Source organism: Oryctolagus cuniculus, chromosome 17, assembly GCF_964237555.1.
Source record: "Oryctolagus cuniculus chromosome 17, mOryCun1.1, whole genome shotgun sequence".
Taxonomy (NCBI): Eukaryota; Metazoa; Chordata; class Mammalia; order Lagomorpha; family Leporidae; genus Oryctolagus; species Oryctolagus cuniculus.
The window spans coordinates 946,636-964,968 of record NC_091448.1 but is presented as its reverse complement, the minus strand read 5'-3'; the positions used below and the strand labels follow the sequence as shown (position 1 = coordinate 964,968).

General features: G+C 68.8%; 1 protein-coding gene across 11 annotated transcripts in view; it reads left to right on the top strand.

Annotated features, from left to right (window-relative positions):
* Positions 1–18,333, top strand: part of ASPSCR1 (ASPSCR1 tether for SLC2A4, UBX domain containing) — a 35,870-nt gene that overhangs the window by 12,377 nt on the left and 5,160 nt on the right. For 6 of the 11 annotated variants that reach the window (XM_051828432.2, XM_051828433.2, XM_051828427.2 and 3 more), the window contains exons 3-10: positions 496–610; positions 2,499–2,663; positions 2,801–2,901; positions 7,852–7,909; positions 8,791–8,864; positions 9,051–9,465; positions 17,795–17,934; positions 18,239–18,320. In XM_051828432.2, coding sequence (XP_051684392.2) covers positions 569–610; positions 2,499–2,663; positions 2,801–2,901; positions 7,852–7,909; positions 8,791–8,864; positions 9,051–9,465; positions 17,795–17,934; positions 18,239–18,320 — 1,077 coding nt within the window. In that variant the 5' untranslated portion in view covers positions 496–568. The remainder of the gene's footprint in view (positions 1–495; positions 611–2,498; positions 2,664–2,800; positions 2,902–7,851; positions 7,910–8,790; positions 8,865–9,050; positions 9,466–17,794; positions 17,935–18,238; positions 18,321–18,333) is intronic. The other 5 variants (XM_070060126.1, XM_051828429.2, XM_051828428.2 and 2 more) reach the window with 1 other exon arrangement.

The window sequence follows — 18,333 nt, the reverse complement described above, 5'->3', positions numbered from 1 at the left end:
CCAGGTCTCCCACGCGGGTGCAGGGACCCAAGGACCTGGGCCATCTTCTGCTGCTTTCCCAGGCCACAGCAGAGAGCTGGATCAGAAGTGGAGCAGCCGGGACTGGAACTGGCGCCCACCTGGGCTGGCAGCTCTGCAGGCGGTGCCCTTAATGCTATGCCACAGCGCCGGCCCCGGGCCAGGCCCTTTGAGCCGTGCCTGCCCTGTAGTCTCCGCGTGCACTGACCAGACCAGAGTGGGGGGGTCTTGGCTGTTGGCTGCCCCCAGGGGGAGCCCCACGACAGCTGCTCCGCCCACTTTGCTGAGCACGGTGCATGCGGTCGGGCCCCTCAGGTTTGTTCCCTGGGAGGTCTGTTCTGGGGTCCCCTGCTTCAGGGTCTGAAGGAGCAGCCCCTCCCTCCGGCCCTGGAGAGAGGGACCCGCTTGTCTGCCAGGCCGTGACCTCCTGGGGCGGCGTGGGGGCGGCGTGGGCATTGAGGGCTGCTCTGCCCGCAGGTTTCAGAGGAGTGTGCTGGACCTCTCTCTCCAATGGCGCTTTGCCAACCTGCCCAACAACGCCAAGCTGGAGATGGTGCCCGTCTCCCGGAGCCGCGAGGGGCCCCAGAACACGGTAGGGTGGCCCCCAGAGGGTCCCAGCCCAGGCCGGGGGGCAGGATGGGTCCGCAGCTGGGCCTGGGGAGGCCGGGGGAGGGGGGGCTCGGCAGGCAGGGGTGCCAGGACCCGGGCTGCCGTTCGGCCGCGTCCTCTGCGTTCGCGATTTCGTTTGGATTTGTGGCCTCCGCCTCCCTCAGCAGCGTTTGCCTCGGCCTGATGCTCCGGTCGTAGAACCCCAGCCCCACAGAGGGTGTGTGGACGCCGGGCAGAGCGCCCGTGCTCTCCTGGCTAGGCTGCAGCCCTCACCAGGCCCGGCCTGGCGGCCGTGTTGGCTCCACGGCTTCCCGGTAGCTTTCATCCTTTGTTTTTTTTAGAGTATTTTTATTATTTTGGAAGACAGGACGGCAGAGGGAGAGAGTGGGTGAGAGAGCTCTCCCAACCAGTGGTTCACTCCCCGATGCCAGCAACAGCCAGGAGCCAGGAGCTCCGTCCTGGTCTCCCACTTGGGTGCGGGGGCCCCGCTGCCACCCACTGCCTCCTGGGGGAGCGTCAGCAGGGCGCCGACTCCCGGGTGCAGGCTGTGGGCATCCTGGTGGCCGCCGCTCCCCACAGCTGTTAGGTCTTGGGGACTGCAGGGGATGGGGGTTCCGCAGATGGAAGCAGGGACCCTGGCTGGTCCCGTTGTGACGGTGCGTGCTCCCACCCCTCTGGAGGCGGGTTCCAGCCCGCAGAGGAGGGCCTGGGCCGATCCCCGCTCCTTCAGCACCCGGCAGCACAGGCCCTGGGAAGCAGCGGTGCTGGTTGGGGGCCTCTGCCCACGGGGGACCTGGATGGACCTGGATGGAGGTCCTGGCCCCGGCTGCGGCAGGCACTTGGGCAGTGAGTCAGGGGAGGGCAGCTGTCTGTCTGTCCGTCTTTCCCTCAGTCTGCCTGCCTGGCTGCCTCTTGAATGAATTAAAAACAAAAGACAGACCGAGAGGCTCCGCCCGGCAGTGCGGGCAGCGGAGCCCGCAGGCGTCCACACTGGGGTCTTTATCCGTCGTGACTGTGGTGCTCGGCGGCTGCCTGGAAGGGACCCTGGCTCCCCTGGGGGTCCTCAGGGCGCAGGGCAGGCACCGCGTGGCGTGCTGGTGTGGAACCCCTGAGGCTGGGGTCCTGCGAGGGAGAGAGGTTTGTTGGCTCAGTGTGGAGGTGCACCAGCACCGGTTTGCTCTTGGCGCAGCTCTGGGCAAGGCGTCACAGCAGGGGTGGGGGGCAGGGGGAGGGGCCGGTTTGTGCCCGCCCACTGACACCCCATTGCGTGGGGAGAATGGAGCCCCAGGCGACTCAGGTGTGTCCTCAGCAGGGGAGGTGGCCCTGTGTGGCTCTGCCTGCTGGCACTCGGCAGGGGACCAGAAGGCCACTGTCCACCTTTAGGACACAACCTCATAGTTCTGTTTGGGGGTATATTTATTACGTCTAGGTTTAAAATGTCTTAAAAATCTGATTTAGGTAATTAGCAATGGAGTATTTAAAAATTCTTTTTACAAGAAAAGTGACTTGACTTCAGAGGCAGAGCCAGAGACAGACGGAGCCCCGGTTCACGGCTGCGCTCCCCACGTGCCTGCGCCGGCGGGGGCTGGGGCGCCATCCAGGGCGCCCACAAAGGTGGCGCCGCAGAGGAGCCGTCACCGCTGCTTCCCAGGACGTGCAGGGAGCTGGACCCGGGGCACAGCGGGGTGCAGGCTGCCTCACGGCGCTCAGCCGCTAGGCCAGATGCCGGCCCCGTCGAGAACACGTGTTCCTGGGGTGCCGTGTGGTGTCTCCTGGGGTGAGCACCTCTCTCCAGACGTTAGTTTATTTTCCACTCTGAGAGAGGCAGATGGAGGGCGTCAGTACCCGTCCGCGACCCCGGTCTCCTGCAGGGTGGCAGGGACCCCAGCACCCGTGCGTCGCCTGCCGCCGGCCTTGCTGGAGCGCGGAGCCAGCCGTGCGGATGTGGGCGCAGGGGCCTGAGCCTCCCGCCCGCGGCTGCAGCCGTTCTGACGGGCTTACGCGGTCACGTGCTCGTCTTCGAAGAAGCCCAGCTGGTGAGGCGTCAGTCACCCAGACCACGTAGCACGCACAGCTGCACGCTTCCCGGGCTGCCTGCGCTGCATACACGTGTGGACACGCGTGTGCTGGCAGCCCCCACGGTGCCCCAGCTGAGGGTGTGGCCTCGCCGCAGGTCCGAATCGCCGTGCAACTGGAAGATGGCGCCAGGCTCCAGGGCGCCTTCTGCTCCGGCCAGACCCTCTGGGAGCTCCTCAGCCACTTCCCACAGACCAGGTGAGCTCTGCTCCGGTCGCTGGGGCCGCCGTGGCACTGCGCGGGCTGGGTGAGGGCTGGGCGCCGCGTTGTCTCCTGAGCACCCCGGGTGCACCGGCTGGCCTGGCCTCACTCCCAGGAGAGCGGGTGTCGCTCCTGCCCTCGTGGGCCCTGTGGCCTTGGGGTGGAGAGGGGAGAGGTGAGGCATTTCCCCGCCCGTGTGTGGCGCTGGGGGTGCTGGGGGTGCTCGGGTGCGAAAAGGCGGCCTCTTGGGGGAGGGGCTTCTTGGGGGAGGGGCGATGTTCTCCTCCCCAGTGCAGCTGAAGCCGCAGGGCCCGGAGGGCGGGGCTGGGGCGTGTCCCCCACTGTGTGCTGGGTTCAGGGAGATGGGGGGTAGGGAGTGTGGGCCCCACCTGGTCCCCGACACCACCGCTGGACACACTGTGGCAGCTCCGGAAATGTCCCCAGGGAAGCTGCCACTCCGAGGGACATCCTGGTGCTCGGTGGGGGAGGGGTCCAGGGACTCCCCCAGATCTGCACCCGGGCCCTGGCAGGCCCCGACCTGTGGCTCAGCACCCGGTGTAGTCGTGAGCCACCAGCACGCGTGACGGACGTCTGAGCTGGAGGGTGTCGGGCGTCTGTGAACGGTGCTCGGGGAGAGCAGGGTGCAGCGAGGACCCGGCGCTCGGGGGCTGAGAGCTCGGTGGCCCCGACGTGAGCTCAGGTGCTGTGGGCCAGTGGCCGCCGGGGCTCCGCAGGCGGGGCTGACCCTTGGACTGCGCTCCCGGCGGAGGCGCTGTGGCCGGGAGCCACTCGGGAAGCTGGGCAGGGCCTCTGCAGCTGGCCAGAGAACTTTCCAGAACACGAGGTGCAGCGGCTCAGAAGGCCTCTCGGGACGTCACTGAGAAGCGCAGGAGCCGGGGCCCTGAGTTCAGAGGGGCTGGTCCCGGCACGTGGCCGGAGCTCGGGGCCTGGCTCCCTGGAAGGGCCGAGCTGGGAAAGTGACTTTTCTGGAATATTCTCCGTCTTGCCAGAGCATTGTTGTCGAGCGTGGGTGGAGCACAGACGTTCTCGCACGTGAGACGTGAGGCAGCTGCCGCCACTGCACGGCCAGGACGGGGCCCGGAGTCCCGGGGTGGTCACCAGGACGGGGTGGGAGCAAGGGAGACTGACAGATGCCCCAGGAAGCACGAAGGGGGCCTGACTCTGGGCCGTGTGCAGGGTCCAGGCTCCTGGGGCGCGTGGGGTGCAGAGGCTGCAGGGCTGTCCTGAAGAACCCGGCTCCTGGGTGCTGGCATGCGCCTCGCCCGAGGCCGCCGCCCATCCTTGCTGACAGGGGCGTCACAGCCCCCTTCTGAAGGTTCCCGGGCTCTTCCCAGCTGTGGGCTCTGTTGGGGGATGAGGTGTCCTGCAGGCACCCGGGCAGCTGCTGTGTGTCCGTGAGGCCCTCACAGGCCCGAGCCGCCACCCACCCCAGTCCCTCCCTGAGGGTGAATGCAGGGGTGGTGCGTGGGCGGCTTTGCCCTGGGTGTGGGCAGGACACTGGCCAAGCCCCGGTGGGCGCGTCTCCACAGCCGGTCCACAGGAGAGGAGGGGGCCTTGGGGCAGCGGGGACAGCTTTGGGAATCCCCCAGTGTCTCCTGGAAAGGATGAGAGCCCGGGAGCAAGCTGAGTGCTGGGCTGTGTGGGGGCTGGGGGGGTGCAGGGGGGCTGGGGGGTGCAGGGGGGGGTGCAGGGGGCTGGGGGAGTGCCAGGTGGGGGGTGCAGGGGGGCTGGGGGAGTGCCAGGTGGGGGGGTGCAGGGGGGCTGGGGGGGTGCTGGGGGGTGCGGGGGGGCTGGGGGTGCAGGGGGCCAGGGGAGTGCCAGGTGGGGGGGGTGCAGGGGGCCAGGGGAGTGCCAGGTGGGGGGTGCCAGGTGGGGGCCGGGGGGGTGCGGGGGTGCTGTAGGGGAGTGCCAGGTGGGGGGGTGCCAGGTGGGGGGAGTGCAGGGGGGCCAGGGGAGTGCCAGGTGGGGGTGTGTGGGGGCGCTGTAGGGTAGTGCGGGAGGCTGGAGGGGAGTGCCAGGTGGGGGGGTGCCAGGTGGGGGGTGCCAAGTAGGGGGGTGTGCCAGGTGGAGGGGTGCCAAGTAGGGGGGAGTGCCAGGTGGGGGGTGCCAAGTAGGGGGGAGTGCCAGGTGGGGGGGTGCCAAGTAGGGGGGGTGCCGGGGGGTGCGGGGGCTGGGGACTGCAGCCCCCCTGCCGAGCGCCCTGGTAACGCGTGCTGTGGTGGAGGCTGCTGCCCACGGGAGGAGGTGACCCCTTTGCACGGGCGGCGCGGCAGAAGCAGCAGGTCCTGCCAGCATCGGGCACCGCCGGCCACGGGGAGTGCCGCAGGAGCCCCACAGAGGCCCGGGAGACCGCAGAGCTCTCCTGACCACACTAAGGGCTCGGTTCCCTGCAGAAACGTGCTTGATTGAGGGGCCCCCTCCCCAGAGCCTTGAGGTCCCGCCCAGTGGGTGGTGGGTGTGAGTCTGGGCTGGGCCTTGCCGTTTCCATGGAGACAGTCTAGGGTGGTGTCAGCCGGGGTGTGCTGCGGGCAGGCTGTCCTGGGGGCCTCGCTCGGAGGGGGGCGCTGTGGGGTGCTTGGGCTGCTCGTGCTTGCTGCACTTTGATTGAAGATTTATCTTATTTGTGTGAAAGGCAGAGTGGGAGGGAGGGAGACAGAGAGAGGTCTTCATGCGCTGGTTCACGCCCCCAAATAGCCACAATGACCAGGGCTGGCGGAGCTGAGCCAGGAGCAGGGGCTCCTTCCAGGCCCCACGTGGGGGCAGGGGCCCAGGGGCTCGGCCGTGCTCCCCTGCCTTCCCAGGAGCACCCGCGGGGAGCTGGACCAGAAGTGGGCAGCCAGGACTCAGGCTGGTGCCCACAGGGGATGTGGTGCCACAGTGGCGGCCCCACGCCTGCCGCTCCTTGCTCCCGCGTGGGTACGTGGGGAAGGCAGACGTCTGTGTGTCTGGCCTGGGGAGCTGGATCCCCGGACGGCGGCTGTGGCCTGCTCCGGGATGAGAAACTCCAGGAAGTGGTGGGGTTTTGGTCAGTGTTGAGTTAGAGAATCTGCCACAAACTTGCCCTTGGAGGCACCGGAGGCCCAGAGGCCCCGGGTGCGGCCCCCGCCAGCTGCGCCTGGGTGCCAGGCTGGGTTCTTCCCAAGCCCCTGCCCCTCTGCTGGTGAGGAGGGGGTCCCTGCCCACCGGTGGGCAGGGGCTGGAAGCGACCCCCCCCAGATTGCCCGGGAGTCTCCACCGGCGCACCGCTGTGAGCTGTCACCTGCCGTGGCGGGTCCCCGGCTCGGGCGCTCTGGCCGTGCAGCTGGCTGGCACGGCGGCCAGGGGCGAGCCAGTTGTCCGTGCGGACTCTGCTGCGTTGGAGGCTTCGGGACCCGCGGCCTCCCCAGTTTCCTCCCCGGCCCAGCTCCTCGCTTGCCTGGATCCTGCCTCCTGGCCCCAGGCATCCTGGCTGCGCCCCGCCCGGCCTCCGTGGGAAGCCACACAGGCCGTGGGGTCCGACGTGGCCCCGGTCTCCAGCCCTCTGGGGCGAGGGAAGATCCAGCAGCCTGTGCTCGCGGCCTCTCCCGGGGAACGCCCTCACCATGGGTGCTGGGGACAGCCTGCCAGCATGACGGGCGTCCTGGCGGGGGACCGCCCCTGCAGGCCCCCGGCTGCCATCCCTGTGCCCCGCCCCCCCAGCGCTCCCCTGTGCAGGTGGTCGGCAGCTGAGAATCAGGCATCTGTGAGCGCCCAGGTGTGTGCATGGTGGGGCCTGCCAGGCTCAGTGTGTACATGTGTGTGTGCGTGTGGGCACGTGTGCAGGTGGCCCCTGTGTGTGCACATGTGAGTGCAGGCCATCCTCATGTGTGCACACATGTGTGCACATGTGTGAGTGCAGGCCATCCTTATGTGTATCCATATGTGTGTGTAGGCTGTCCTCACGTGTGTGCACCTGTGTGTGTACACATGTGAGTGCAGGCCATCCCCGTGTATGTGTGCACACGTGTGTGTGGGTGCAGGATATCTTTGTGTGTGCACATGTGTGAGCGCAGGCTCTCCCCGTGTGTGTGTGTGTGTGCGTAGGCCACCCCCACGTGTGTCAGTGCAGGCTGTCTCTGTGTGTATGCGTGTGTGCAGGCCACCCCCAGTGTGTCAGTGCAGGCTGTCTGTGTGTGTGTGTGTGCGTAGGCCACCCCCATGTGTGTCAGTGCAGGCTGTCTCTGTGTGTATGCGTGTGTGCAGGCCACCCCCAGTGTGTCAGTGCAGGCTGTCCTCACTTGTGTGCGCCTGTGTGGGAGTGCAGGCTGCCCCATGGGGGTGCGTGTGGTCTGCACATGTGTACGTGTGCGTGTGTGTAGCCTGTTCCCTGTGCGTGTTTGAGTACACACGTGCCTCAAGCTTTGTGCCGTCCTTAGCTCACTGCTCCTGTGCCTTCCGTCCCCACCGTGGTCTGAGGTCAGCCTGCCCACCTCCTCTGGACAGGGCCTGGCCTTGGGGCACCCTGCAAGGTGTGAGGGGCTTCTGCTTCGTGGCGAACGTTGCCACGGTGTGGGAGACAGACGGGCAGTGGAAGCTCCGCGGGGGGGCGGGCCCTGGCCCCGGCCCCGCAGCTGGCAGTGGCACCCTGCAGCCCAGCCCAGCCCCTCAGACACCAGGCCGGGCGGGGGTGGGGCAGCACGATGGAGACCGCCACTCAGAGCCTTGGAGCGGGGCCTGTGGCCCTGGGGTCCCTGACCCCGACCCTGTCGGAGCTGAGCTTCAGATGAAGCCCTGTGCAGGCCGGCTGGCTGGGCGGTCACTGTCACTGTCGCTGTCGCCAGCTGCCCGGCTGCAGCCCAAGGCCCTGTCCTTCCAGGGTTGGCCAGTGGCTGACCACCTCCTCCTGGTGTTTGTGCAGGGGTTCGGGGGGGCTGGGGCTGCCCCTGACGCTCCTCTGCCCCCGTCCAGGGAGTGCCTGCAGCAGCCGGGCGAGGCGACCCCCGTGTGCGTGTCCATGAGGGACGAGGTAGGTCCGCCGGCCCCCGCCCGTCTTCAGAGCCTCACGGAGCCCCGGTGACGTTTGCTTTTTCGGAGCCCGAGAGTCACAGAAGTGGTTTCGTTTTAATAAATATTTGCTCTGCTCTGGGTTTTGATCTTTCTCAGAGCGGAGCAGGCAGAGCGCCTGGCGAGGAGGCCCTGCCGCCCGCCGGCCCCGCCCTCCGCCGGCCCCTCCCGGCCTCACAGGGGCCTTTTGTTCCAGCCCTGGCCGCGCGCCCCTTCCTGGCCCGGGGGCGGGGCTCCCCGGGTGCCCCTGGGTGGAGGTTCCCAGCCCGGGGCCGTGAAGGGGGGACCTGGCTCAGAGCAGCGTCCACTCCCAGAGGAGATGGGCCTGACTGTTGGTGCTTGGCCAGGCCCCAGAGGGACCGTCCCCTCTGCAGGCAGCTCCTTGGGTGGGCAGAGTTAGCTCAAGATGTGTCCAGCCCGGCCCCAGCCCTGGTGCCCTGAGAGGTGACCTGGGAGGATGGGCTCCCAGGCCTCCTGACCTCAGAGGCCTTCGGAGGGTGGGCTCCCTCCATAGTGGGTCTCAGGTGGCCACCAGGCTGGGATGAGCCTGACACAAGGAGCTGGCCTGGCCCTGCCACCTGGAACCCGAGGCTCCCCCAGTGTGGCCCTGAGAGGGGCCTGGGATGAGGCGTTGGGGGCCCCTCTCAATGCAGCCTGTCCTGGGGGTGGAGTTGGGGGGACCTGGGGCAGGTGGTTCTCTGCAGGGGTCAGCATCGCAGGACATCTGCCTGCGCTCCCTGAGGAGGCTGGGTGGGGCCTGTAGGGTGGCGGCCAGCAGAGGGTGTGGGGTGCTGCACGGGGCCCGGGGCCTGGCTGCAGGTGCGAGGGCCGTCTGTCTTGCAGGTGACTGGCGCAGCCGCCCTGCGGAGCACCACGCTACAGTCGCTGGGCCTCACGGGGGGCAGCGCCACCATCAGGTAGGGCCACGCAGCTGCCACGGTGTTTGGTTAAGGACTGGCCTCCTCGAAGGGGGGACAGGTGGAAATGTGCCCTGACCACAGAGCAGACCCACCCTCCGCGGGGAGGAGCCGGGGCGGGTGTCCTGGATGAGACCGGGGAGCAGAGCTGGGGCGGCGTCGCCCTCATTGTCTGCACCCCGACAGGTTTGTCATGAAGAGGGTGGACGCTGAGGGCGGGCCACAGACCGGGGCCGCCAGGAGCAAGACCCCAGCAAGTCCAGCTGACCAGGTGGCCGGTGGTCCCCTGCCCCCCTTGAACTCTGAGGAGCTGAGCTGCGGGGACCTGAGCCGTCAGGGGGAGGCAGGCACCTCGGGGGCCTGGCACACAGATGGCCCAAAGCCAGCGGACGCTCCGGCAAAACAGAGTGTGCAGGAGCCCGGCCCCGCCCGCTTTGTGCCTTTCTCTGGCGGGGGACAGCGGCTGGGGGGCCCATCCGGGTCCGGGCGGTCTCTGACGTCGCCTTCAGCCAAGCTGCCCACGTCCGCCTCCAGCCCTGGAGGCCCCTCCAAGCCAAAGAAGTCCAAACCCGGCGAGGAGCCCCCGCAGGAGCCAGAGCCGGTAAGGGTGTGCGGGCCTCGGCCGGGCGGTGGTCTGGCCGGCAGGTGTGCCTGTGCTGCCCAGGCCACTGTGGGGAGGCTGGAAGGTGCGCGAGGCCGAGCAGACCCGGGCCGTGTACGGGGCGGCCTGGGCTCGGACGTGGCGTCCTCGTCGTGAGAGAGCAGCCCCCGAGCCGTGCCAGAGCTGGGCCGCAGCCGGCCGTCCCCCAGGGTGGCGCTCTGTGCACACGGTAAAGCAACACCGTGGCTGTCACCCTGAGCCCCTTCATCCCCAGGCTTTTCCGTCCTGGTGGTGCCCACCCTCCCATGCCTCTGGTCCCAGGGGGCAGGGGCCAGATGGGGGGTGCAGCCCCCAAGAGCAGGGACCCCACCCTGAGGAGTGGTCCACCTGGGCAGGTGTCCCAGCGCATCAGCATCCACCCCGTGTCCCCTCTGCTGGCCGCAGCCACGTCGGCGCCTGTGGGGGGCGGGGGGGGATGTGGTTCTCGCCGGCACGGCCGCTGTGCACCGTTCGGCCGGCTCCTCAGGACATCGCCAGCTGGCGCCGTTCCCACCAGAGCTGTGGGCCAGGTCAGCCGTGGTGTGTGGTGTCCTGTGCCCGGGCTCCTCTGGAGCAGATAAACCTCACTGTGGATTTTCCCAGAGAGCCTCATGGGCGCTTGCGCTGTACCGGGCAGGACCTGAGCCTGTCGGCCCCACTCAGCGGCACGGGCCCCTCCCGCGCTGCGCCTTCTGCTGGGGGCACCGGGGAGGAGCCTGTGTGCCCTGAGCCGATGAGGAGCCCATGGCTGGGCGGGGCCAGGACCCTGATGCCCTGGGGACTCTGAAGGGAAAGGGGCTGGAAGAGTGACCGCCTCCCCAGGGCAGCCTCATGCTCACGTGGTCTGTGCTGCACCTGCCCACCGCCCCCCCCCCCCGCCGGGTCTGGTGGGAGCAGCTCAGCAGGTGGCATGGGGCCCTGAGGACTTTCCCCTGAGTGACATTGGTCATGACACCGCTCGGTGCCCCCACCCTCTCTTTTAAGTAAGGTATCACTTTTTTTTTTTTTTTTTAAAGATTGATTGATTGATTTGAAAGGCAGAGTTACACAGGCAGAGAGAGAGGTCTTCCATCTGCTGGTCACTCCCCAGATGGCTGCAACGGCCAGAGCAGGAACTTCCTCCAGGTCTCCCACGCGGGTGCAGGGGCCCAGGGACTTGGGCATCTTCCACCGCTTTCCCAGGCCACAGCAGAGAGCTGGATGGGAAGAGGAGCGGCCGGGACTGGAACTGGCGCCCATGTGGGATGCCGGCCCTGCAGGCAGCGGCTTTGCCCACTAGGCCATAGCGCTGGCCCCTCCCACCCTCTTTTAAGATTTTATTTATTTACTTAAAAGACAGAGCGACTGGGGACAGAGAGAGAGAAAGGGACCTTCGTCCTCCTGTCCTCTCCCCAAATGGCTGCAGCAGCCAGGGCGGGGCCAGGCGGGAGCGGGGAGCCAGAAGTCCATGCCAGCACCCCCAGCGCGTGGGCCGTCCCCGGCTGCCTCCTCAGGCGCGCTGACAGGAAGCCAGATAGGAGCCGCGCAGCCGGAGCTGAGCTGGGCCAGGCGTGGGTGCCGGTGCTGCCGACAGCGGCTTAGCCGGCCTCCCGCTCCCTCTCCTGCTTACAGGAAGCACAGAGGCTTTTTGTGAGGGAGGTTTTCGTATCACAGCCAAACGGCAAGAAGGGCCAGGGACTGCCTGCAGCCTCCTCGGCGACTCCACAGCCCTGCCCAGCGTCGGCGGCTGCGCTGCCCCTCGGGGCTCCCGGCAGGGCCTGCCCAGGGGTGGGGGCAGCGTGGATCCCCACCACGGGGCCCCACGAGTTGTCACTGCCCTCCCGTTTGTCCCCCCCAGCCCCTGGTGACGTCCGGTCCAGGATGCCCACCTGGTGCTCCACTCCCCAGCGGCTGCCTGTTTGCCACGTGCCCACGCGCGGGCGTACGACTTCCTGGCACTGCCACTGCCGGGCCCTGCAGACCGTGCTGGCCAGGTCCTCGATGCCCTCCGCCTGCCTCCTGCAAGGGGCTCATGGTGTTGGTCGGGTCTCTGGCTGCACCCACCCAACTTCTCTTCTCTCGGCGTCTTAGAACGTCTCCCAGCAGCCTCTGCTGTTTCTCCTCCAGGCGTCGTGTGGTCGGCAGCCCTCCCAGGGGCGCCTGTGCAGGGTGTGAGGCAGGGGCCGGCCGGGTGAGCGTCCGCCCACTGCACACAGGTCCTGGCTGTGGCTTCACAGGTCGGGGGCCAGCACCGCCTCCTGTCTCACTGCAGTGTCCCGTGGCCTCGCCTCTGCCACAGGCCCCTTGCTACTTTGAACTTTGCCCTGTCTGCAGGGACCGCGGGTCAGGTGGGCTCCCTGGCCCCACGTCAGAGCAGCGCAGGGTGGCCGTGCTGTGAGGGGTGTGAGGGAGCAGGGTAAGGGGGAGAGGCAGATCGGGGCCTCCGTGCCGGCTGGCGGCTCCCAGGGACCCGGATGGTGGGGAGAGGGGCGTGTTCACGGGCCAGCTGCTCCGGGAGCTGTGTGGACGGCTCTGCCTCCGGGTCTGCTGGTGAGGTGAGGGCGGGCTGGGCCTGTCCTGTGGAGCCTGGGTCACGCGGACTCCGCCTCCCTGGGCGGCAGTTTGGACATCTGCCTCCGCGCCTGGGTGTCACTCTGGGGCGCCTGAGGAGGCTGAGCAAAGAGCCTGGCCCTGCTCCCCTCACCCCTCACCCCTCACCCTGCTCCCCTCACCCCTCACCCTGCTCCCGCACACCCCAGGGGCTGGAGGATGAGGGGTAAGGCCCAGTGCGTGTCAGGACAAGCAGCCTGGTGCCGGGCACGCTGGTGGCAATCACCCGTGTGGCCGCGGTGCTGGGGTCGCCATGCTGGCTGCGTGGCCATCTTGCTGGGGTCACCGTGCTGGTTTCTGGGGCCTGTCTGGCCCACCCTGGCCACTTGTAGGGGAAGCCCACATACCCAGGAGTGTGGTCAGTTGGGCTCCGCCGCCTGCAGTGGGAGGGCTCACTGCCTTCCCGCCCACCTGCATCCTTGCCCAGCAGGTGGGTGAGGGGTGGGGTCGGGGGCCCTGGAGAGTCCCTGCATCCTCCAGCAGTGGTGCCCGCCCCTCTGCCTGTGGTGGCCCAGGGTCAAAGGTTGACTCCTGCAGGCCTGTGCTCCCTGGGGACCCTGAGGTGAGAGGGACAGGAACAGCCAAAGGCACCAGGCCTCAGGCCACTGCTCCTGTCTGCTGGGCGGGGCCTGGCTCCCCAGGGCTCCTGGGTGCGGGGCTGCAGGGCAGGCGGTCCCTGTCGGGGACAGGATCCCAGCGCCGCCCGGAGGCTGCCTGTGCCCCCGCCCACGCCCGCCGCGGACCTTTGATCTGGCGCCCAGGCGGCTGATTGACGAGCAGCGTGGCTGCCGCCGCCCGTGCCTCCCGCCTCCGTCACGAGGGCCGGCCACATACGTCTGCTTTGTGTCCCTTTTCAGTCCAGGGGGAGGGGGAGGGGAGGGAGCAGAACTTTGCTGGGGACTTCAAAGGACCCTTCAGTAATCAGAAAGTTTCCAAGTTTCCCATTAATGCTCTGCCGTGTGTGGTTTTTGGATTTAAATAAAGAGCCAGGATGAAATACAGGAGGTCGCGCGGCCGGCGGCGCACAGCCCGCGTGGTGCCTGCCTTTGAAGTCGGGCATTAATTATTAGAAGGTAGCTTTACTGCCATCAGAACCGGGCGCGGGAGAGGCCGGGGCTGCCCGGCGCCCCCTGCCCTGGCCTTTGAAGTGCCTGCGCCGCCCCCCACGCCCGCGGCCTCCCAGCGGCTGGCACGAGGGCCGTCCCTGATCAAAGGCCCTCGGCCTGCCCACCCCGCCCCCTCACCCACGCCCCTGCCCACGGGCAGCCGGCCGGCACGCTCTGCTCCGCGGGTTAGCTCATGGGAGACTGGAGGGGGCCGGCTGGGCCCGGGGCCTGGGTGTGAGGCGGGTGCAGCCCGAGCTTGGTGAGGCTCCCTGCCTGCCCTGCTGCCTCGGGCGGCCGTGTCCTGCGGGCCTGGAGCCTCGCCTCGCCTGCCTGGCTCCTGCCTCTGCTGGCCCAGCGGTGTGGACACCCGGGTGTAAGGGCCAGGCCTCAGGCGGGAGCAGCGGTGTGGACACCCGGGTGTAAGGGCCAGGCCTCAGGAGGGAGCAGCGGTGTGGACACCCGGGTGTAAGGGCCAGGCCTCAGGAGGGAGCAGCGGTGTGGACACCCGGGTGTAAGGGCCAGGCCTCAGGAGGGAGCAGCGGTGTGGACACCCGGGTGTAAGGGCCAGGCCTCAGGAGGGAGCAGCGGTGTGGACACCGCGGGTGTAAGGGCCAGGCCTCAGGAGGGAGCAGCGGTGTGGACACCCGGGTGTAAGGGCCAGGCCTCAGGAGGGAGCAGCGGTGTGGACACCCGGGTGTAAGGGCCAGGCCTCAGGAGGGAGCAGCGGTGTGGACACCGCGGGTGTAAGGGCCAGGCCTCAGGAGGGAGCAGCGGTGTGGACACCCGGGTGTAAGGGCCAGGCCTCAGGCGGGAGCAGCGGTGTGGACACCCGGGTGTAAGGGCCAGGCCTCAGGCGGGAGCAGCGGTGTGGACACCCGGGTGTAAGGGCCAGGCCTCAGGAGGGAGCAGCAGTGTGGACACCCGGGTGTAAGGGCCAGGCCTCAGGAGGGAGCAGCGGTGTGGACACCCGGGTGTAAGGGCCAGGCCTCAGGCGGGAGCAGCAGTGTGGACACCCGGGTGTAAGGGCCAGGCCTCAGGAGGGAGCAGCGGTGTGGACACCCGGGTGTAAGGGCCAGGCCTCAGGAGGGAGCAGCGCTGGGTTTGAAGCCTGGGGACCCCCAGCAGGTGCTCATGCCTCAGCGAGTGTCCTGGGGGCACGGGCGCCGTGGTGGGTGCTGTGGCTCCGGCCCTCACTCCCTTTGTCCGCCAGCTGGGGTGTGGGAGGCGTGAGTAACGCGTGTCTACGGGAACCCCGGCATGGGCCGCCCTTCCTCACCGCACCCCTGCCCGCCGGGCCTGGGCCGGGCTCTGCTCCTGGACGCAGTCAGGCACCAGCAATCCCAGAAGCTGCACGGGCCTGAGGGTGGCTGCAGGTCCTGGATGGCTGTGTCCTCTTCCTCCCCCGCCCCGCGGTGAGCTGTGGTTTGTGGGGAGGTTGTAGGCCCAGGGGTCAGCGCCTACGCTGTCTGGCATGGGCTCTGCGTAGACCCCTCGAGTCCAGGGGGCGCCTGGCCTGGGTGAGGTGGGGGCTGCGGTGGGGGTCTGCAGGGCCTTGGCCTGCCCAGGCACGGGTGTGGGAGCCACGGCGTCCTGGGCATCCCCGGCCCAGGCCTCCCTGAGTAACTGGGTCAGAGGCCAGCCGGGCTGGGGGCGGGGATGGCGGAGCTGGCAGAGCCCAGCCTGAGGTCACCCCGCGGAGGTTCTGCGTTGTCTCTGCGTGCGTCACCGCCTCTTGGAAAATCACCGTGGAGCAGAGCAGACCTGGGGCTGCCGACTCGCGGTGTGAGCAGGCTGCTGGGTGGCGGGCTGGACGCCGGCCCTTCCCAGGGCCTCCCGAGCCCTCCCCTCGCCTGGGCTCCCACTCTGGGCCGGCTGGGGTCGGGGGTCGCTGAGTTTGCTGGCCCCTGGAAGGCAGCCTTCTGCCTGCCCAGTATCTGCAGGCCTTCCCCTCTGCCCAACCTGGACTGGGGCTGTGGCCCTGGAGTCCACCCGGCCTGGTGTGCAGGAGACAGGGCAGGGTCCGAGAGCAAGTCCCTCTTCCCCCTGGACCCCGCGTGCCTCGGTTTCCTGGTCTGTCCAGCAGTCCTGACACCCCTGCCCGGGCCTCGGCTCCAGCCTCACTTTCTTGGCCGTCCCTTGCGGACTCCTTGGAGGCCTGACCGATGAGGACCCGCGGTCGGGGAGGAGTCAGGGCCCCGTGCTGGGGCAGGCTGTCCACGCCGGGCAGAGCAGAACATGGGAACAGCCTGGGCTGCTCCCGGCAGAACCCCGGCCCTCGCCGTCCTGCCGTGGCCCTGGGGTGGGGGTCTCACGAGGAGACCTGGGGTCCCCGGCTTCTGGAAGGCGCCGTCCTGGCTCGCGGTCACGCTGGGTTGGACCAGCGCTGGCCCAGAGCTCCAGGGGACATCTGCCAGCCATGCTCATCTCAGGCTGGAGCCTTGTCCAGCCGAGAGTGCTGGAGGGCACAGCAGGGCAGCCCCAGTCACTGTCCCCCAGATCTGGCGCGTCCGGCGCACACTGGTGTGAGGCAGACAGGCAGGACTGCGGCACGGGCAATGCGTGGCCCCAGCGAGACAAAACAGGATCGGGGGACAGTGTGGGTGGTGGCCTGGGCCAGTGCCACGGCCTCCCGCAGCAGGCCCCACGTGAGATGCTGGCGAGCTGTCGGCGGGGACGCGGTGAGGCCGTCCCAGCACGGGCCCCAGGCGCCTCCCAGGCAGTGCGTGTTGGCGTGCGTGACCGGGACGGTGAGTGCTGCAGGCACGCTGGGAGGTTCCCTGCTGTAGGCGCCCCCTTTTCTGTGGAGTCAAAATCTCCCAAACTGGGGGGGGAGAGAAGCCGGGGGCTGGGGGGTGCCAGGTTCCTCTGCTCCCACACCCCGGCCCCTGGCCACCTCTCCCTCCCGCGTAGCTGCGGCGGCCCTCCCTGGGTTGCTGCGTGTGCCCGTGACTTCCCAGTGATGTCTCCTCCCCAGGCCTCTGTTCTCCCTCCAAAAACGCCCCCATAAATCCACCCAGGAAGGGAGCCACACGGAGCGCCTGTCGGTGCCGACAGAACAGCAAATGAGGGCCAGACAGCCGGGCAGGGCGTCCCAAGTAAACAGGGCTCAGCACGGCTCGGGGACGCCCTGCCCGGCCTCCTGGGCCGGCCCTGTGCCCTGGGAGTGCCCGCAGCTGCCACAGGCCAGGTCCCCACTGTCCCCTGGGCCTCAGTGCCCGCCTGCCCAGCCCAGCCCTGGCTCCTCCTCTCGCATTCGGTGCAAAGTGGCCACACAGCGCCTCTTCCCGGGGAGGCCCCTTGGCTGGCGTTCACCCGGCGCAGGCTCTGGGCACTGAGTCCTTGGCTCCCGCAGGGCTCGCTGCCCAGGTGGGGGCACCCAGGGAAGGCCGTGCAGGCTGTGCTGGCCCTCACCGGGCACGGGGCTTCCCCAGTAGACCAGACGCTGGCCGGGGGAGGGGGCAGGGCTAGGGTGAGTTCAAGACGAGAAACCCAGCATTCCCTGGGCTGCTGTTCCCAGCACCCTGTGCAGGCTGACATGCCAGCGGCCGACCTCACTGGTGGCTCCTGGAAGTACCTGGGAGAGACCAGAGTGGCCACAGGACCCTCGGGACAGCCTGTGTGGTGGTCAGGCTTGGCCCCCGACTGCACAACAGTGGGGACAAAAGGTCAGCCTTGGGCCGGTCGTCCAGGGAGGCTCTGGGGCAGGAGAGCCTGCCCTGTGGCCAGGACCTTGCACCTGAGCACCTGGCCTGGACACTCGCAGACACATGCACGGCCTGCCCCGGCCTCCCCCGGACAGAGACACTATGGCTGTGGGGGGAGGCCTGGCGCCTGCCATCTCATAAAAGCTTTGGTGGCTGCGAGAGGGGGATGGGCTTTGAAGGGGCAGAGGGCCCAGTCAGCCACCTGTAGCCCTGCTGCCCTGGGACAAGGTGTGGCGCAGCCATGTGCTGGGCACGCTGCAGGGACCTGTCCAAGCCAGGTGTCAGGCATGGCCGGGGGCAGGGGCCTGGGCCTGGGCTGAGCCCTGGCCCGGCTGTGTGGAAGGCTCGGGGCCGGGGGCTGCTCCTGCAGACCATCCCAGGGGCCCCTCCCCCGGTGCCGCTCCGCTCGCCTTGTGAGCCGCAGCAGCCCAGCGCCGCCTCGGTCAGGCCTGGCTCCAAGGGTGGCCTCAGCCCCGAGGTGTCCAGCCCCCGGGCACCGCAGGCGGGGCGGGCGCTGCCTTGTAATTTCCCTCGCTGTTGATGCCAATTAGGAGTGACACGTCTCTTCCCACGTCCCCAGGGTGGGCAGCGGGAGGGGCCGGCTGCCTCCCTGGGGAGAGAGGGTGGAGTCAGCTGGGGCAGCGGCCGGGGGGCATCGGGGGCAGCGGGACTGGGGCTCTGACCAACACTCTAATTTGGGGCTCTGCTGCCCCTCCCCTCTGGGGAGCCCCTGACGTGGCTTGGACCAGGGCCCCTGCTGCCGGGGACGGGATCGCTGCCCCCTGCCCGTCCCCAGTCCCTGGCAGAAGGGGCTCACTTGTCACAGCTGCCGAGTTGGCAGGGGTGGGGGGAGGGGCCCCCTGGTCCCAGCCCAGGCCCTTGTGCCCCCAGCCCGTGGACCGGGATGCTGTGGTGTGCCACCCGGACCTGGAGGACCTGCTGCAGGCCTGGCCGGCCGAGCTGCCCGACGAGTTCTTCGAGGTGACAGTGGACGATGTCCGGAGACGCCTGGCCCAGCTCAAGAGCGAGCGGTGGGTGCCCAGCCCCATCGTCTCCCTCCGTGGTGGGCCGGCTCTGGGTGCCCAGCCCCATCGTCTCCCTCCGTGGTGGGCCGGCTCTGGGTGCCCAGGTCCTCGGTGCCCTCCGTGGTGGGCCGGCTCTGGGTGCCCAGCCCCATCGTCTCCCTCCGTGGTGGACCGGCTCTGGGTGCCCAGCCCCATCGTCTCCCTCCGTGGTGGACCGGCTCTGGGTGCCCAGGCCCTCAGTGCCCTCAGCAGCCCCTGGGCTGGGGGTGCCCGGATGGAGGCCTTCACCTGTCACCCCTCCCCACCACAGGCAGCGCCTGGAAGAAGCCCCGCTGGTGACCAAGGCCTTCAGGGAGGCCCGGATGAAGGAGAAGCTGGAGCGTTACCCCAAGGTAGCGGGGGGCT